The following is a 19,243-nucleotide window of genomic DNA, read 5'->3' on the forward strand; positions in this document are numbered from 1 at the left end:
TGCTCCTTCAACAAAGGATACCAAGAGAAAGATGCACATTTCTAGATTGTAAGTTCCCACAGGGATAGCGCCCTCAATTCCTTCTGTATTTGATAAATATTGTCTCATCGTTGTACCCATGGAGAGCGCTGCAGAATTTGTTGGCGCTTTATAAATAAAGTTTATTAATAAATTAAATAATAGAAGTAAATTGTATTCTCTATCTGAGTCATGGAAGAAACTTGTGGGGTTCATGTCCCTTTAAGGGCTAGATCACAAGCAGTTTGTAAACAAAGCAACTGATCGGAACAACAGACTTTACTGGAGATTTGTGTTCTGATCGGTTGCTAACTTTACACGTGGCGTGATCTAACCGTGAGTGGCGCACAGCGTGACCTGGAGAGTCGCTGCAGGACACGGTATAATGTTTGTAATGCTGATCCGGGATAACTGAGTTTAGCGATAAACTAGATGTGCGTTGTTTTCAATATTGTTTGTTTTCATTTTCAAACATAGGATGAACAGCACTTTTAACGAATCAACAGAATGAGTAGATCTGATCATTTGTTAGGGATAATTGAACTTTAAAAAAATGAACAAATTAATACATTTAGTTGATTTGTTCATTAGTTAAAAGTGCCATCTGTAATTTGTGCACAAAAACAAATAATAATGAACAAATGCACGTGTCTAGGTTAAACACGCATGTGCAGTCCCACTCGGGAGCCAAATGCTTTGCTGCTCTTAAAGCGGGAAGCAGCCAATGATAGGTTGGGTTGTGAGACTGTTGCTCCTGATTGGCTAACTGGCTGTGTAATGCTGAGGCGCTGCAAATCTTTCTGCTGTCGATAGGGGCTTTAACCGTTGTAAAGGGTTTCAACACACAGGTGCTTATAGTACAGTAACTGTGAATTAAAGAACCAATGTTTTATTTAAGACATTTTCCTCCGCCCCCTTTTTGCAGGAAATGGAGAAGTCCAACGCCAACAACTTCCTAATTCTCTTCCGTGACTCTGGATGCCAGTTCAGATCCCTGTACACTCACTGCCCAGAGACAGAAGAGGTCAACAAGCTGGCTGGAGTCGGACCCAAGTCCATCTCTCGCAAGATGATCGATGGTCTATACAAATACAACTCCGACCGCAAACAGTTCAGCCACATCCCAGCCAAAACCATGTCTGCGAGTGTTGATGCAGTGACCATTCACAGCCACCTTTGGCAGGCCAAAAGACCCCAAACCCCCAAAAAACTTATGTCCCCTAAGGCGTAGCCATGGCCATTTGAGGAAAGGTCTGCCGCCATCTTGAAAAGGATTGTTCCCTCGTTGCCAATGAGACTTTTATAGCTTGGACACTTTAACCTGTTGTCATCACACACAACTGGAATGTAACAGTATTGATTGGGGGTGGGGGGTTATTTATCACAGGACTTTTTGATTCACATGTTGGGGTAGCCAAATGTATTCAAATTCTCTGGGCACGTATGTTTTTGATTCAAACACTGAAGCACTGACGTGTTCATCCGTGGTGAGTGGAGCGAGCTTACATCTGCCTTAGTATTATTTTATTATTTTTCTACGTTCGTGTGCATATATGAAGCGTTGCTAATCATGTTTTTTATTCCATTTCTGTTTGCTGTTGTAGACGATTATATTAATCCTTTTATGGCAGGGAGGCCAGCAGCGCACCTGATATCTCTGACTTTTTTAAGGAACATGGCTGCAGCTTACCTCAAATATACAAAGCCAGTAAGCAGATATTTTAAGGTGTAATTAAAAAAAAAACGTTTTTATTTTGAGGCTACCAATCAGATGTTGCTAGAATGTAAAATTCCCTCATGCACCTAGCAGTATTAAAATATTAATTTATTCTGGGATTTTAAAACCTGCAGGTAAACTGCTAATTTAATAGGGTGTTTTTTTGTGTTTGATGGTGGCCAATAATAGTCTTAAACTTTTGTAAGCTATGTGACTTTAAAGTCTTAATTTTTTTTCTGCTCTGTAAAACCTACTGCACTATAAACTTGAATCCACCTCTTCCAATCACAAACCGAAATTTAATAAAAACATATCAGTATTTCATAAAAGGGAAAATGTCAGCATTGGTAGTAGGGTTGATATAAACACTAATGCCGCAGGAGGGGTACAAACGCGCACCTCTTTATCGTTCGGCTGAATTTACTTGCACTTTCATGGATGAAAGCAGTGCGTGTCTGATGGTGGCATGTTCATTCGGAGTTAGAATTTAGATACTAATATTTTATTGAAAACCATGTTTATATTTTATGTGTCAGAGTGAGAATGAGAAAGTGGGTGGTGCATTTATTTTTTTTTTAGTAATTTTCACTATAAATCAAAGGAATGTTTTTATATGTACACAGCATGCCTGAAGGAAGGTTTGTGTGTGCGCTTTATTTTTAATATATTTTTACTGTATATGGAAAGTGAGGCTTAATCAGTAAATGTGCAGTCTCTCTTTAATTCCCTTGTTTAAATCCTCACTAAAATACTGTTGTTTTGACAATGGAACAATATGGCTGATGTAATCAGATGAAGCTTTCTTTCCAGTCTGATTATGTCACTGCCCTCAGTTGGGCGGGAGAAGACAAAATGATAGAGGATTGTGGGAGATGAAGTTGCAAATCAGATAGAGGTAACAATCTTTAATTAGACAATTAAATACAAATACATGGGTGTTTTATGAATATGCTGTGCAATTCTCTGTTTCCTCCATGGGTTATTGAGTTTTGGCGAACATAGCGGGAGCATTATATCTAACTCCTGCTGTCAGTTGGCGATTTGTTGGCGTGGTAACATATGCACTGTATTTTTAGGCATCAGGAGATCGAGATTAGTGATTGTGACTAATACATTAAGCACCACTAACCTGCCCTGGTATGACCATGGGGATTAACCTTTTCACTGCCACAGTTGCCATATCATACATGGAATTCTGCTGTAAAAATACAGCAATGTTTAGAATATAGTTATATCAGTATCTGGTCTGAAAGAGCTAATTATGAGGATTACGTGTTCTTCAAAAGGTAATTAAAAAGTGATTCCTGCAGTACTCAGTGTTAAAGTGACAGCATATTTTGCTAGCTCCTGCCTGGTTTTTGTGCGCTTACCAGACTGATGATATCGGTTAGATAATACTGACCCAATGTGTTATTTGTACCACCTGAGGACAACAGGGCATCTCACTTTACTTTTTTTTAAGCAATTGGTATTAAAACACCTTTATATTTTATACAGCAATTGATAGAGACCAAACTGTAGCAGGGAATCTTTTTCTTCTAATCACTTCCTAAACTCTGTAACACTAAAGCACTTAGAGAATGCATCTGTTAGACTCGCATACTGTACGGCCCGTATTTAAATGCAATTTTCTGCCTGCATTTTGGAGGGGATATTAATGGCATTTTCTGTCTGCTCATTGTAAGAATATTCGGTTCGGTTGTATGTGCTGCGTCATCTGGGAATACCGTGTGTGTGGGTGCTGCGATATTAACTGCACGAGTACAAAATGTCAGGTCTTATTTATATATTATGGTTCTAGATTTGAGTCAACGCCTCCATACGTTGTGCTGTTATTGAAACGATCAGTTTAAGGACTTTGAAGGACCTCTCTACCTCTTAGACACTATTTTATGTTACATTTCCACTCATTCAGGCGCCCAATCTGTGTAAATGAACTTTATAAACACGCTTAAGATACATTTATCAATAGCTGCATTGGGCAGTAGGAGTTATAGGGAGGGTTATATGGTGCAATAGGAGGAGTTATTGGATGGGTTATATGGTGCAGTTGGAGGAGTTATAGAGAGGGTTATATGGTGTAATAGGAGTTATAGGGAGGGTTATATGGTGCAATAGGAGGAGTTATAGGGAGGGTTATATGGTGCAATAGGAGGGGTTATAGGGAGGGTTATATGGTGCAATAGGAGGAGTTATAGGGCAGGTTGTATGGAACAATAAGATACATTATATAGGGTAATGGGTTATATGGAGCTATAGTGATAGGTGAATGAATAAATAAAGAAGGCAGCACACATAAATAATTGCCTCCCTATTTGACACTTTCTCAACTGACCCTTATCCCAAATCCCATTTTGAAAGCAACATATTATTACATTTTTATTAAGTATTGTAAAAATACAGGACCATGTGTATTAAATGAACTGCATTTCCTGCCACACACAGTTCTTCGACATTTGCAAGAGAGTGACGTAAGTGCATATGATATACTTATGTATGCTGCTACGTGATTGGTTAGAGCATAGCTCAAGCTTATTTACGTCTGGCCTCTGATCAGTCACAGCCGAAGGTAGCAGATAAACATACTCGAGGGGGTGGAGCTTAACTGCTGTTCTATAATAATGATTTCATATTCCCTAAGATAAAGGACAATACGATAAACCACATTATTAATAAATTTAGAATTTGCAAATGGATTTTAGGAAATCATTTTGGAAAATTAAAACACACTGACTATTTGTAATCACTTTGAGTTACTGGTTAAATACTGACCTATTACTAAACACTGTTACAGCCTAGAGTATATGGGGACCATATAATCCAATTGTATTTCAAAGGTTCAAACCCCCCCCCCCCCACACACACACACCAAAATTGTATTAGTCACATGACGACATACACATCACGGGTGGTGGTTTTATATGTAAATTGCATGTACAAGACACTGTTACTGTGATGTTTAAACCTAAAAGAAAACCAGGCAGCTTGTTTTATATTGTGTATTACAATGTACATTGGTGCGGTGCCACGTATTTTATAAGGGCCAGGACCCCAGTTTCTCAGAAAATAAATATTTATGTTCTTTTTTTTGTTTATAATGCAAGTTATTACACATAATCTCACAAATAAATATAATCAGAGCATGTGATTTATCACTGTCCGACTGTATGTGTTTAACAAAGTACAGCTCGGAGCCACAGATATCTGCTAGTCCTGATAGCAAAATGCTGTTCGCTAAGCCAAATCGCAGCCCTAGTTGCACAACATTTCCACTCAGGACCAGCATTTCTCTGCAACTCCCCAGCAGTACTTTACCTATGTGCTTAGCCTGTTTGTTTTTTTGCAGGTGTTACACAAGGTTAATAGTGATACAATTACAAACAATGGGAGCATGCGTTTTATTTTCACTATAATGCCTTCTGTGAATCTAAGCCAGTTGCATACACCAGGCAGGTAGATGGTTATGTTTGTCTAACGCTGCTTTTATAATTCCAAACAAACAGTATTCAGAGTTTTGTCTAATTCTGTTACCCACAGTGATATCTACATGAGAGGGTATACAATTGTGTTCAATGGATACGACTTCTCTTTTGTTACCAAAGGGTTTTCTCCCAGTATATTAAAGGGTCATGAAACCCCCTTTTTTTTTTCTTTTATAATTCAGATAGAGAATATTATTTTAAAAAAGTTTCAAATTGACTTCTGTTATCAAATGTGCTTTGTACTCATGTTGTTCTTTGTTGAAGAGATATCTAGATAGGTAGCGTGCACATGCCTGAAACGCTACATGACACAAAATAGTGCTGCCCTCTAGTGTTAATGTATAACATTGTTGCTAAATTGTTGCTGACATGTGCACCCTCCTGAGCTTAATTTCCTGCTTTTCAACAAAGAATAACAAGAAAACAAAGAACATTTGCTAATAGAAGTAAATTATGTCCCTTTAACCTTTTCTTTTTTTTTATGTATTAAAAAATCTGCATTTCGTTGTCTGAAACACAAAAGTTCCCTAGAAGCTGTAAATGTTTTTTAATCAGAAGTTACAAAGCAACACTAAAAAAGAGTTTGGAGCAAACAATCTGTTTGTTCCTTTGCCAAATCTTACAGTAACGTCTGAGTCCGTCTTGTCTCTTATGTCAGTAAAAAGACCGTTACAGTTATATTTTATTATGTGCTTGGTTGAAGCTAATGAGACGTTTGGATGGAGTACAGTTCATTGTCTTTTAAAATGTGTATTTTATTTCATTCCGAATTTAGCAATGCAACCATTATTATTATTATTATTATTTGTTTTTTAAATGCTAAGCTGTAAAATATTGTCATATTGCTAAGTGTAGTTATTTTATTTGAATAAAAGCATGACACGGAAACAACTGATTTCTTAGTGTAAAAATAAACCTATTGTCGGGAGTGATACAATGAAAAGAGGAGTCTGACCCTGTAAATGTTCCTTATTGTCGGGATAATACGGATGTAGCTGTCCTGTAAGCTGCATGATGGGACAATAAATCTGACCATATGGACCCTAGTTCTGCCACTCTATATGGACCCCTAGGGCATCTTATATTGATACTAACATGTTATTTACTGTAACAAGTGGCGTTTACAAGAGAGGCATTATGTATCATGGTAACTTAACGGGAATTGTTCTTGTATAAAAAGATAGATAACGCCTTTACTACCCATTCCCCAGCTTTGCACAACCAACATTGTTATATTAATATACTTCATCACCACTAAATTTCTGCCTGTTTCTACACCTCTGCAGACTGCCCCCTTATCACATGGTTTTTTATTAACTTTTCACAACAGGAGACTGCTAGTTCATATGGGCCATATAGATAACATTGTGCTCACGCCCGTGCACTACAGTTAGACACCGCTAATTCATGTGTGCCATATAGATAACATTGTGCTCACGTCCGTGGGTTGTGACAGACACTGCACTTATTAGATAAAATGCAAGTCAATAGATAATAAATAAAAAGTCATGTGATCAGGGGGCTGTCAGCAGAGGCTTAGATACAAGGTAATCACAGAGGTAAAACGTATATTAATATAACTGTGTTGGTTATGCAAAACTGGTTAATGGGTAATAAAGGGATTATCTATCTTTTTAAACAATAACAATGTTGGAGTAGACTGTCCCTTTAAAAGGGGAAGTGTGATAGGAAAATATTTGCCTCAAATTTCCACAGTCACCATATCCCATTGTAAAGGGACTTGTAGAACAGTTACTTTCTTTTCCTCTTCAGTTCAAGGAAGCCTACTCTGAGATCTCACAAGGTAATGGTGAAATCCCATGAGATTACAGCAAAGCAGAACGTGAGCTTGGCACATGATACCGATCTGCCTTTCCCCCCACGTACCGATAAGGTAGGAATAGGAGCTTCATGGTAAATGCTTACATGGTAGTAACTCTGGTTTGTTTAAAGAAAACCCAGGTATCATCATTCAGCTTTCTTTTACAAGATATGACGAGTCCACAGATTTCATCCTTACTTATGGGATATCGCCTCCTGGTCAGCAGGAGGAGGCAAAGAACACCTCAGCAGAGCTGTATATATAGCCCCTCCCTTCCCTCCCACTCCAGTCATTCTCTTTTCCTGTGTTAGTGATAGGAAGAGGTAAAGTGAGGTGTTAGTTTAGATTCTTCAATCAAGAGTTTTTTTATTTTAAATGGTACCAGTGAGTACTATTTTTTCTCAGGGTAGACAGCAACCGGGGTAATCTTCATTCAGTGACTCCCATATTATTTGCTGCCCTGATGATGATGGTCTTAGCAAACATTATCTAAGACCCTGCTTGTTCCCACAGATCGGCTGAAGGTGGTGAAAAGAGCATCTTCATTGTGTGGGACCACGTCATGCTGCGCTCAGCATTGAGGTATGTGGAGTCATTTGCTTCTGGGGAAACTGAGATATATCAGAACAGACTGATATTTATTCCCTATACCGGGGAGGGGTAATCAATATGCACAGAGATCATGAATGGTCTGCCTGGGGTTCCCCTCTCTATTGGGTGCTATCAACTGTGTTTTTTTCAGTAAACTGATGTGTGCTTCACCCAGTGGGTATACTATGTTGTGGGCTGACGCTGGGAGATTGCGGATTGTTCCCCAAGGGTTCTAACGTTATCTGAGGGGGAACTGTCTGACTCAGGAAGTGCATTACCCCCGACAGATTTGGACGTCATGTCCTTCAGATTTAAGCTTGAACACCTCCGTCTTTTACTGCGAGAAGTTTTGGTGACTCTGGACGACTGTGACTCTATTGTGGTCCCACCAGAGAAATTGAGTAAAATGGACAAATACTTAGAGGTCCCTTCTTATTCCGATGTTTTTCCGGTTCCTAAGAGAATCTCTGAGATTATTGCTAGGGAATGGGAAAGACCGGGTATCCCGTTCTCCCCTTCCCCTATTTTTAAGAAAATGTACCCTATAGCTGACACTGTTCGGGACTCTTGGCAGACGGTCCCTAAGGTGGGGGGAGCTATTTCTACCCTGGCGAAGCGTACGACTATCCCTATTGAGGACAGTTGTGCTTTTAAAGACCCCATGGATAAGAAGTTGGAGGGTTTTCTCAAAAAACTCTATATTTATCAGGGGTTTTTATTGCAACCGGCGGCCTGCATTGTAACAGTTACGACTGCGGCTGCTTTTTGGTTTGACGCTCTAGAAGAGTCTCTTAGAACTGAGACCTCTTTAGAGGAAATACAGGACAGAATTAAGGCGCTGAAGCTGACTAATTCTTTTATTACGGATGCTTCCTTTCAGATAACCAAATTAGCTGCTAAGAGTTTGGGATTCTCCATCTTAGCATGAAGAGCTTTATGGTTAAAATCTTGGTCTGCGGATGTGTCCTCTAAATCCAAGCTTTTGGCTATTCCTTTCAAGGGAAAGACCTTATTCGGGCCTGATTTGAAAGAAATCATTTCTGACATTTACGGGAGGTAAGGGTCATCTCCTCCCTCAAGACAAAACATCTAAACAGAGTAATTTTCGTTCCTTTCATAATTTCAAAGGAATCCCCCCTTCCTCTTCCGCTAAACAGGAAGGGAATTATTCACAAGCCAAGCCCACCTGGAGACCCAACCAGGCTTGGAACAAGGGTATCCAACCAATAGAAGAGAACAAATAAGCAGTAACAAAGGTAAAATAAAACGTAGCTTTTCATTCAAAATAAGCTTAAAAAGTCCATGGAGGAACAGGATACAAAGGAATAAGCTCAGTATACGCGTTTCGGCACTACTGCTAGAGACTGGTTGTTAGCTTACAAGTTTAAAAAGGGTGTACATTTACCCTATTGGTTAAAACATGTTTCAAATAAGGACGCCCCTTATGACATCACCTCTGTATCCATTATTGAGCTGACTATGTCAGTACTCATAATAAGCAAAATGTACAATCATATTATCGATACTAGATATCTATTGCAAGATCTTATTACTATGTAAAACAAGCAAAAATTCAATTATTATAGTCTCATGTATCCAATACACTACTTAATAAACTAACATAAACATGCTTGTATATTCAAGGATGAACCAGAACCTTTTAGGTAACAATGTCTAAAAAATATAATAAAGTGCATATGTGTAGAAGAAAACAACATATATAAAAAGTATGTATTTATATATGTATACTGTTTATCAAGACTAGAAAATATACACAAAGGGTATTGGATTATGTTATTTGGAATATTCATTTATATACATTCAAGAACCCTTAATAGATAGGATATTGGATATGTTAACCATGCACCAAGAGACAGGACAAGGGTAAACAGCCCAAGAAGCCCACTGCTGCTCCCAAGACAGCATGAAGGGGCGGCCCCCGATCCGGGACCGGATCTGGTAGGGGGCAGACTTTCTCTCTTTGTCCAGGCTTGGATAAGAGATGTTCAGGATCCCTGGACACTAGAAATCGTGTCTCAAGGGTATCAGTTGGAGTTCAAAAATTCCTTCCCAAGGGGAAGGTTTCTTCTTTCATGATTGTCTGTAGACCAGATAAAAAGAGAGGCGTTCCTACGTTGTGTAAAAGACCTCTCCACTATGGGAGTAATTTGTCCCGTTCCAGTACAGGGGCAGGGGTTTTACTCAAATCTTTTTGTGGTTCCCAAAAAAGAGGGAACGTTCCAACCTATTTTAGATCTCAAGAGTCTAAACAAATTTCTCAGAGTTCCATCCTTCAAGATGGAGACTATTCAGAAAATTCTTCCATTGATCCAGGAGGGTCAATATATGACTACCGTGGACTTAAAGGATGCATATCTTCATATTCCTATCCACAGAGATCATCACAAGTTCCTGAGGTTTGCTTTTCTGGACAAACCTTTTCAGTTTGTGGCCCTTCCTTTTGGGTTGGTCACAGCACCCAGAATCTTCACAAAGGTTCTAGGGTCTCTGCTGGTGGTTCTCAGGCCACGGGGCATTGCAGTGGCGCCTTATCTAGACGATATTGTAATCCAGGCGTCGTCTTATCAACGGACAAAGTCTCATACAGACATGGTTCTATCCTTTCTAAGGACTCATGGGTGGAAGGTGAATCTAGAAAAGAGTTCACTAATTCCACAGACAAGGGTTCCTTTCCTGGGAACTCTGATAGACTCTCTATCCATGAAAATCTTTTTGACGGAAGTCAGAAAGTCAAAGATTCTGAATACATGCCGATCATTTCAGTTCCAATCCTCGGCCATCAGTGGCTCAGTGCATGGAGGTTATTGGATTGATGGTGGCTGCAATGGACATCATTCCGTTTGCTCGGTTTCATCTCAGACCTCTACAACTGAGCATGCTCAGACAATGGAATGCAAATTTGTCTCCTCAAATAGATCTGGATCAGGAGACAAGGGACTCTCTCTTCTTTGGTGGTTGTCGCCGCATCATCTGTCCCAAGGCACGTGCTTCCGCAGACCCTCATGGGTGACAGTGACAACTGACACCAGCCTACTAGGATTCGGTGCAGTTTGGAATTCCCTGAAAGCTCAGGGTGTGTGGACTCGATCAAAGTCTCTACTTCCCATCAATATTCTGGAACTGAGAGCAATATTCAATGCACTTCAGGCTTGGCCTCAGTTGGTTTTGGCCAAATTCATCCGATTTCAGTTGGACAACATCACAACTGTGGCTTACATCAATCATCAGGGAGGAACAAGGAATTCCTTAGCGATGATAGAAGTATCCAAGATAATTCGGTGGGCGGAAGCTCACTCTTGTTATCTGTCAGCGATCTACATCCCAGGAGTGGACAACTGGGAAGCGGATTTTTTGAGCAGACAGACATTTCATCCGGGGGAATGGGAACTCCATCCGGAGGTCTTTGCCAACCTGATTCTCAGATGGGGCAGACTGGAGCTGGATCTTATGGCATCTCGTCAGAATGCCAAGCTCCCGAGATACGGATCCAGGTCCAGGGATCCTCAGGCCGAACTGATAGATGCCTTGGCAGTGCCTTGGTCGTTCAATTTAGCTTATGTGTTTCCACTGTTTGCTCTCCTGGCCCGGGTGATTGCTTGAGTCAAACGGGAGAGCCTTCAGTGATTCTCATCGCTCCTGCGTGGCCTCGCAGGACTTGGTATGCCGATCTGGTGGACATGTCCTCTTTGCCGCCGTGGAAGCTTCCATTGAGGCAGGACCTTCTCATTCAGGGACCCTTTCATCATCCGAATCTAATTTCTCTGCAGCTGACTGCTTGGAGATTGAACGCTTGATTTTATCTTAGCGAGGGTTCTCTGATTTGGTCATAGATACTTTGATCTAGGCACGTAAGCCTGCTACTAGAAAGATTTACCATAAGATATAGCGTAAATATCTTTATTGGTGCGAATCCAAGGGCTACTCATGGAGTAAGATTAGGATTCCTAGGCAGGGGCAGACTGAGACCAATCAGGGCCCCGGTCAAAAATTAGGGAAGGGCCTTTACTGTCTCACACTGACCCACATTTATTCAAATATATGCAAATGAACATGGTAGCCCCCTTGCTCCCACCAGCCCCCCCCAACCTCCAAGGCCAGGACTCCAATGTTGAGGGCCGGAGACAGGGCCCCTAACCTCCAGCACCCACCCCACAATCTAGAGCCCCCAAGCAACAAACCCCACAATCCAGACACAAGGCCCCCCACTCTGGTGTCCCAAACAACAAACCCCACATCCAGGCCAGGGACCCCACTAAACCCACACTTAACTACTTAGTTGCTGATAGGGCAGCTGTCAACTCCAGGTTAATTAGCACACCAGACACATGGAAATGCCATTTGTGGGGCCCCCTACATGATGGTCCCTCGGTCCAGGTCCTATTTGCCCGGCTGATCAGTCCGCCCCTGTTCCTAGGATTTTATCTTTTCTCCAAGTAGGACTGGAGAAAGGATTATCAGCAAGTTCCTTAAAGGGACATGTTACGGTTACCCTTAGTCTCGCTGAGAGATGGACCGCTTAGTAGCCTGGATCCCTATTGCTAAAGAGGGGAGAAGCTGCTTTCCATAGTATTCTATATGAGTCTCGCAAATATAGAATAATCTCCCTTAGCTGCAGTACAGCTAGGATACCCTTCTGCCCACAAAAACGAGTCAACGCTGCGATTGAGGGTCAAACAAGAACTCAGGACTGGGATGCCCAGCCTGCTTTTTATTAAGGTTACATGCACACAGGGCACTCCCAGGGGGAGAGGGGGGGAAGCACAAAATCCCCCATCACACATTTAGATAGAGAGCACTGTCCTTTGACAGGCCACAATAGGATTACAGTACTTAAGATAACAAGTTTACAAGTTCATCTTATCAATTAGCAGTCTGGCTCCGGAGGTGATTAGACAATGGGATTGGTTATCTCTAAACTTAGAGCTGAAGCCAGCAAATGTGTATTTAGGCAATAGTTTCTAAAAGCTGAAAAAAGTTAACTCTTTATGAAATGATACTTGTTACGGTTTTCTTGGAGCCCTTCTTAGGCGCTGGCTTGCTGGTTCAGGCATTGCTGCTGGGAAATAAGCTCTTCACAACAAAATAACTAATGCTTCTGTAACAGTGCTCCCTTTCTGTGGAACACTCTGGCAGACACGGTCTGACCCCTTTTCGGGGCAGACTAAGGCTGTCCAGACCGCTGGTTATGCGGGGCTGAGGTCGGTTTGTCTGGACAACCCGTCGGCGTTGCCATTCTGTTTCCCAGGTCTGTAAGTAATGGTGAAATTGAAGGGTTGCAACGATAAGCTCCAACGTAATAGCCTGCCGTTATCTCCAGAGACCCGGTTCAGCCACACCAACGGGTTATGGTCGGTGACCAGAGTGAACTCCTGCCCATATAAATAGGGAGTCAATTTCTTTAATGCCCACACCAAAGCCAAACACTCCTTTTCGACCGCTGCATAGCTGACTTCGCGGGGCAGGAGCTTCCGGCTGATGTAGGCAACTGGATGCTCCCCTCCATCTTCGCCTACTTGGCTGAGGACGGCTCCCAGCCCAAACATGGAAGCATCTGTATGGACGATAAAACGTTTGTTAAGGGCTGGGGCCGCCAAGACAGGAGCGTTAATTAGAGCATTTTTGAGAGCCTGGAAAGCCGTTTCACAGTGGGGAGACCACAGGACCTGTCGAGGTAAGTTCTTCTTGGTCAAGTCAGTCAGGGGTTTGGCAAGTGTGCTGTAGTCTGGTACGAACCGTCTATAGTACCCTGCCGTGCCCAGGAAGGCTAGGACCTGAGTCTTAGTGATGGGGGTGGGCCAATTGGCGACAGCTTCTATCTTGGCCGGCTCTGGTCGCTGCTTTCCACACCCCACCCGGTGACCCAGGTACTGTACCTCGGCCATCCCAAAGTGACATTTTTCTGGCTTCAGAGTCAGGCCAGCAGCCCGGATCTGATCCAGAACCATTCCTACATGAGCTAAGTGGTCCTCCCAGGACTCACTGTGGATCGCTATGTCGTCCAGGTAGGCGCAAGCAAAACTCTGGAAGCCATCCAGGAGCCTATCCACCAAGCGCTGGAATGTAGCTGGGGCATTCTTCATCCCAAACGGCATTACCCTAAACTGATATAAGCCGAATGGGGTGACGAATGCCGACTTGGGGATAGCCTCCGGGGCCAGGGGAATCTGCCAGTAACCTTTGCAGAGGTCAATAGTGGTCAGGTAATTTCCCCTGGCTATACGATCGAGTAGCTCGTCTACCCTGGGCATAGGGTAAGCGTCCGTCACGGTTTTTTCATTGAGCCTCCGATAGTCTATGCAGAACCGGGTGGTCCCATCTTTCTTGGGCACCAAGACAACTGGGGAGGCCCAGGGACTATCGGAGGGCTCAATTACCCTGAGCTGGAGCATCTCATCGATCTCCTTCTTCATTCCTGTCCTAACTGCTTCGGGGATTCGGTACGGAGCCTGGCGCAAGGGAGCTTGTCCCGGAGTATCTACCTGGTGGGTGGTTAAAGTAGTGTACCCTGGCTTCGGGGAGAAGGTGAGGTGTTTGGACTGGAGGAGTTGGCTGAGCTGCTCCCTTTCAGTGGGGCTAAGTCGGTCTCCTATCTGAACCTGAGCCACTATTCCGGTGGGGAGACTCTTTTCTAATAGGTCTGGAATGGGTAGACTGTCTGGGTCTTCCTGAGGGGAACAACATACGGCCGTCACGTTCTCTGGTCGCTCAAAATATTCCTTGAGCATGTTTACATGGAATGTCTTTCTAAGATTGTTGTCATGGCAGCTAGCTATCACATAAGTGGTGTCTCCCCTTTTCTCTACGATCTGGTAGGGACCCTGCCAGGACGCCTGCAATTTGTCTGTCTTCACTGGCTTAAGTACTAGCACCTTTTGTCCTATGGTGAAGATTCTCTTTCGGGCCCCACGATCGTACCATACTTTCTGTCTTCTCTGGGCCAACTGGAGATTAGCCCGCACGGATTTGGCTAATTGCTCCATTCGGTCCCTGAGTTCCAGCACGTATGGCACAATGGGGACACCGTCAGCCTCCATCTCTCCCTCCCAGTGCTCCCGGATCAGGTTGAGGGGTCCCCGTACCTTTCTTCCGTAGAGCAACTCGAAGGGAGAGAACCCTGTCGTTTCCTGGGGCACCTCCCGATAAGCAAATAGGAGGTGCGGCAGGAAGCGTTCCCAGTCTCGGTATTCCTGAGTGAACGTCTTGAGCATTTGCTTGAGGGTCCCATTGAACCTCTCACACAGCCCGTTCGTCTGGGGGTGGTATGGGGAGCTCAGGAGGGACTTAATTTTGCAAACCTGCCAGAGTTGTTGGGTCAATTCAGCTGTAAATTGGGTGCCTCGGTCGGATAGGATTTCTTTTGGAAATCCTACCCGGGAGAACACCTGTACTAGTGCATTCGCTACCGTATCCGCTTGTATGTTGGATAGGGCGACAGCCTCTGGGTACCTGGTAGCGTAGTCCACTACGGTAAGAATGTAGCGCTTACCGGAGGGACTAGGGGTAGCCAGTGGTCCCACTAGGTCAATAGCAACCCGGCTGAAGGGTTCCTCTACAATGGGCATATTTACTAGATGGGCTTTAGGGTGATCGCCTCGCCTTCCTACTCGTTGACACACATCGCAGGTGTTACAGTAAGTTCTAACGTCAGCGTGCACCCCTGGCCAAAAGAACGTGTGAGTAATGCGGTGTAGGGTACGGGTTACGGCTAGGTGGCCTGCTAAGGGGATGTCGTGGCCTATTTTGAGGATTTCTTGACGGTATTTGTGGGGCACTACCAGCTGTCGCCTACGCTGTCCCCTTTTCTCTGTCCAGCGGTATAGTTTCCCTTTTTCCCATAAGAATGTTTCGTTATCTGCCCCGCCCCCTCCGGTCTCTGCTCGTTCCCGGTACTTTTGTAAGGTCGGGTCAGTCTTAGACTCTGCCTCGAAAGCATCTGGGGTGTCCCAGGGTATGGGGCCTAACCTGTCAGGCAAGGTCGGGGTAGGTCTTACCTGTGTCTCCCGCACTGGTGAGAGCTCTCGCTCCGTCCGGGCTTGGGCCCGTGTAGTCACTGGGTCCGCCTCGTTGTTGCATACTGGAGCATAGGCAGAAGTCATGGGGCCCAAATCGTTGCCCAGTAGTACTTCGGCAGGTAAATTATCCATTAGGCCCACGTTCACAGCCCCCTTTCCCGCTCCCCAATCAAGATGCACTTTAGCTGTTGGAATTTTGTACACATCCCCCCCCGCCACTCTAACGGCCACAGTCTGTCCGGATCGCTTGTGCTCTGGCACCAAATGACTCTGTACCAGCGTGATAGTAGCCCCTGTGTCTCGCAATCCCTCGGTAGATCGCCCCTCGAGCCATACCCTCTGCCGATGGTGCTGGCGGTTATCTGAGGCAGCATATACAGGGTCTGCCTCGTGAAGCGGCCCCACATATCCCTCCATAGGGGCCTCTTGGTTAACACAGAGGGCCCGGGCCGGACGATAGGACCCAGAGGGGTAATTGTAATTCCTGGGTGTCTGGTGCGTATTAAGGGGGCAGCTAGCCATGAAATGCCCTGGTTGCTTGCATCGGTGGCAAGTCGGTCTGGGACGCTCAGAGCTGTTATTGGGTGGTCCTGAGTGTCGGACGGGCCCTGTGGGCACTGGGGCTCGAAATTCAGCACGAGGGGGTGCACGGTAAACCTCTCTGGGTTCGACCCGTGCTGGAGCTCGGTAGTTCATGGGTTCGTGAAGACGGGAGTCATAATGTTCATCGGCCAATTTGGCTGCTTCTTCTAAGGTAGAAGGCCGCCTGTCTAGCAGCCATTCCTTCCCTTGCTGTTCCATGCCATTATAAAAATGTTCTAAGAGAAACAATTGTAAAATTTCCTCACCAGTCACCGCTTTACTTCCGCTCAGCCAGTGATTTGCCGCTCTCCGCATTCGGTGCGCCCATTCCATATGGGTATCGTTAGGCTTCTTTTTCATGCCCCGAAACTGTCGGCGATATGTGTCCGGAGTTACAGCGTACCGTCGCAACAGTGTCTCCTTAACTAGCTCATACTGTGTCACTTCCTCAGCACCCAGAGTACGAAAGGCTTCCAGGGCTCGCCCGGATAGTTTCCCAGACAATATCGTGGGCCACTCTCTGTTGGGAATCTGGTGCAGGGCACATTGCCTTTCGAAGTCCGACAAATATTCATCAATCCCTGTCTCGCTCTCTAGGAAGGGTCGAAATGCTGCATAGGGTATCTTGGGCCTCCCAGCATTTTCGACAGGGATGATTACCTGCGGGGCTTCAGCATTGCGGTGTGCATTCGCTAGGTTGAGTTCGTGGGCTCGAGTCTCTCGTATATCCTCATCCGCCTCCGCCATCAACTGCTGTACCAATTCCATGGAGGGGTTCGGCCCGTATAATGAGAGCCTTTCCCGAACAATCCTGGTTTTTTCGTCACTAATCGTGGTCGGTGTTTCCGCCATTGTGAAGCTCTGATCCAGTTCGGTCAATTCTGTGATCAGCTCTCTCCTCGGCCGGTTGCTGGCGTACCCCCCTCTGCTTTCAAGTAAATCCTTTAGGGTTGTACGCTTCAATTTTTCGTAAGCGCTCTCCATCCGTTCTGTACCTCTCCTAGGAAATCCAGGAAAATCCCGCCGCTGCCGCCAAATGTTACGGTTACCCTTAGTCTCGCTGAGAGATGGACCGCTTAGTAGCCTGGATCCCTATTGCTAAAGAGGGGAGAAGCTGCTTTCCATAGTATTCTATATGAGTCTCGCAAATATAGAATAATCTCCCTTAGCTGCAGTACAGCTAGGATACCCTTCTGCCCACAAAAACGAGTCAACGCTGCGATTGAGGGTCAAACAAGAACTCAGGACTGGGATGCCCAGCCTGCTTTTTATTAAGGTTACATGCACACAGGGCACTCCCAGGGGGAGAGGGGGGGAAGCACAAAATCCCCCATCACACATTTAGATAGAGAGCACTGTCCTTTGACAGGCCACAATAGGATTACAGTACTTAAGATAACAAGTTTACAAGTTCATCTTATCAATTAGCAGTCTGGCTCCGGAGGTGATTAGACAATGGGATTGGTTATCTCTAAACTTAGAGCTGAAGCCAGCAAATGTGTATTTAGGCAATAGTTTCTAAAAGCTGAAAAAAGTTAACTCTTTATGAAATGATACTTGTTACGGTTTTCTTGGAGCCCTTCTTAGGCGCTGGCTTGCTGGTTCAGGCATTGCTGCTGGGAAATAAGCTCTTCACAACAAAATAACTAATGCTTCTGTAACAGGACAGATTTCTGCTTTGTCTATTTTGCTGCACAAGCGTCTGCCAGATGTTTCAGATGTTCAATCCTTTTGTCAGGCTCTGACTAGAATCAGACCTGTGTTTAGACCAATTGCTTCTCCTCGGAGTTTGAATTTAGTTTGTAATGTTCTTCAAGGGGTTCCGTTTGAACCTATGCATTCCATAGATATCAAGTTATTATCTTGGAAGGTTTTATTTTTGGTTGCTATTTCTTCTGTTCGCAGAGTTTCTGAGCTTTCTGCATTACAATGTGATTCTCCTTATCTTATATTTCATTCCAATAAGGTGGTGTTACGTACCAAGCCTGGATTTCCTCCCTAAGGTTGTTTCTAACAAAAATATTAATCAGGAAATTGTTGTTCCTTCCTTGTGTCCTAACCCTTCTTCTAAGAAGGAGCGTTTGTTACATAATTTGGACGTAGTCCGTGCCTTGAAGTTCTACTTGCAGGCGACTAAGGATTTTCGTCAAACATCTTCATTATTTGTTGTTTTTTCTGGGAAACGTAGGGGTCAGAAAGCTACGGCTACCTCTCTTTCTTTTTGGCTGAACAGTATCATCCGTGTTGCATATGAGACTGCTGGACAGCAGCCTCCAAAACGAATTACGGCTCATTCCACTAGGGCTGTGGCTTAATTAAAAATGATGCTTCTGTTGAACTTCTGTCTCTTCACACTTTTTCCAAATTTGATACTTTTGCCTCGTCCGAGGCTGTTTTTGGGAGAAAGGTTCTTCAAGCAGTGGTGCCTTCCGTTTAGGTTCCTGTCTTGTCCCTCCCTTTCATCCATGTCCTATAGCTTTGGTATTGTATCCCATAAGTAAGGATGAAATCCGTGGACTCGTCATATCTTGTAAAAGAAAAGGATATTTATGCTTACCTGTTAAATTTCTTTTACGATATGACGAGTCCACGGCCCACCCTGTCATTTTCTAAGACAGGTCTTTATTTTTGTTAAACTTCAGTCACCTCTGCACCATGGCTTTTCCTTTCTCTTCCTAACTTCGGTCGAATGACTGGAGTGGGAGGGAAGGGAGGAGCTATATATACAGCTCTTCTGTGGCGATATCCCATAAGTAAGGATGAAATCTGTGGACTCGTCATATCGTAAAAGAAATAAATTTATCAGGTAAGCATACATTTCCTTTTTTCTTTCTCACAGTTGCATCAAAGATCAAGAGAATTTATGTTGAGCAACATCTTCCTTAAAGGGATATTAAACCCATTTTTCCATCTTAATATGGGAAGAGTCCACAGCTGCATTCCTTACTTGTGGGAAATACTGAACCTGGCCACCAGGAGGAGGCAAAGACACCACAGC

The 19,243-nt window shown here is 44.0% G+C and overlaps 1 protein-coding gene across 1 annotated transcript in view; it reads left to right on the plus strand.

Annotated features, from left to right (window-relative positions):
* CAMSAP2 (calmodulin regulated spectrin associated protein family member 2) overlaps nt 1-6,108 on the plus strand; it is a 158,349-nt gene extending 152,241 nt beyond the window's left edge. Inside the window, exon 17 of the mRNA XM_053693815.1 lies at nt 944-6,108. Within this exon, the coding sequence (XP_053549790.1) occupies nt 944-1,249 (306 nt within the window). The 3' untranslated portion in view covers nt 1,250-6,108. The remainder of the gene's footprint in view (nt 1-943) is intronic.
* The last annotated feature ends 13,135 nt before the right edge of the window (nt 6,109-19,243 follow it).

Source organism: Bombina bombina, chromosome 10 (genome assembly GCF_027579735.1).
Source record: "Bombina bombina isolate aBomBom1 chromosome 10, aBomBom1.pri, whole genome shotgun sequence".
NCBI classification, from domain to species: domain Eukaryota; kingdom Metazoa; phylum Chordata; class Amphibia; order Anura; family Bombinatoridae; genus Bombina; species Bombina bombina.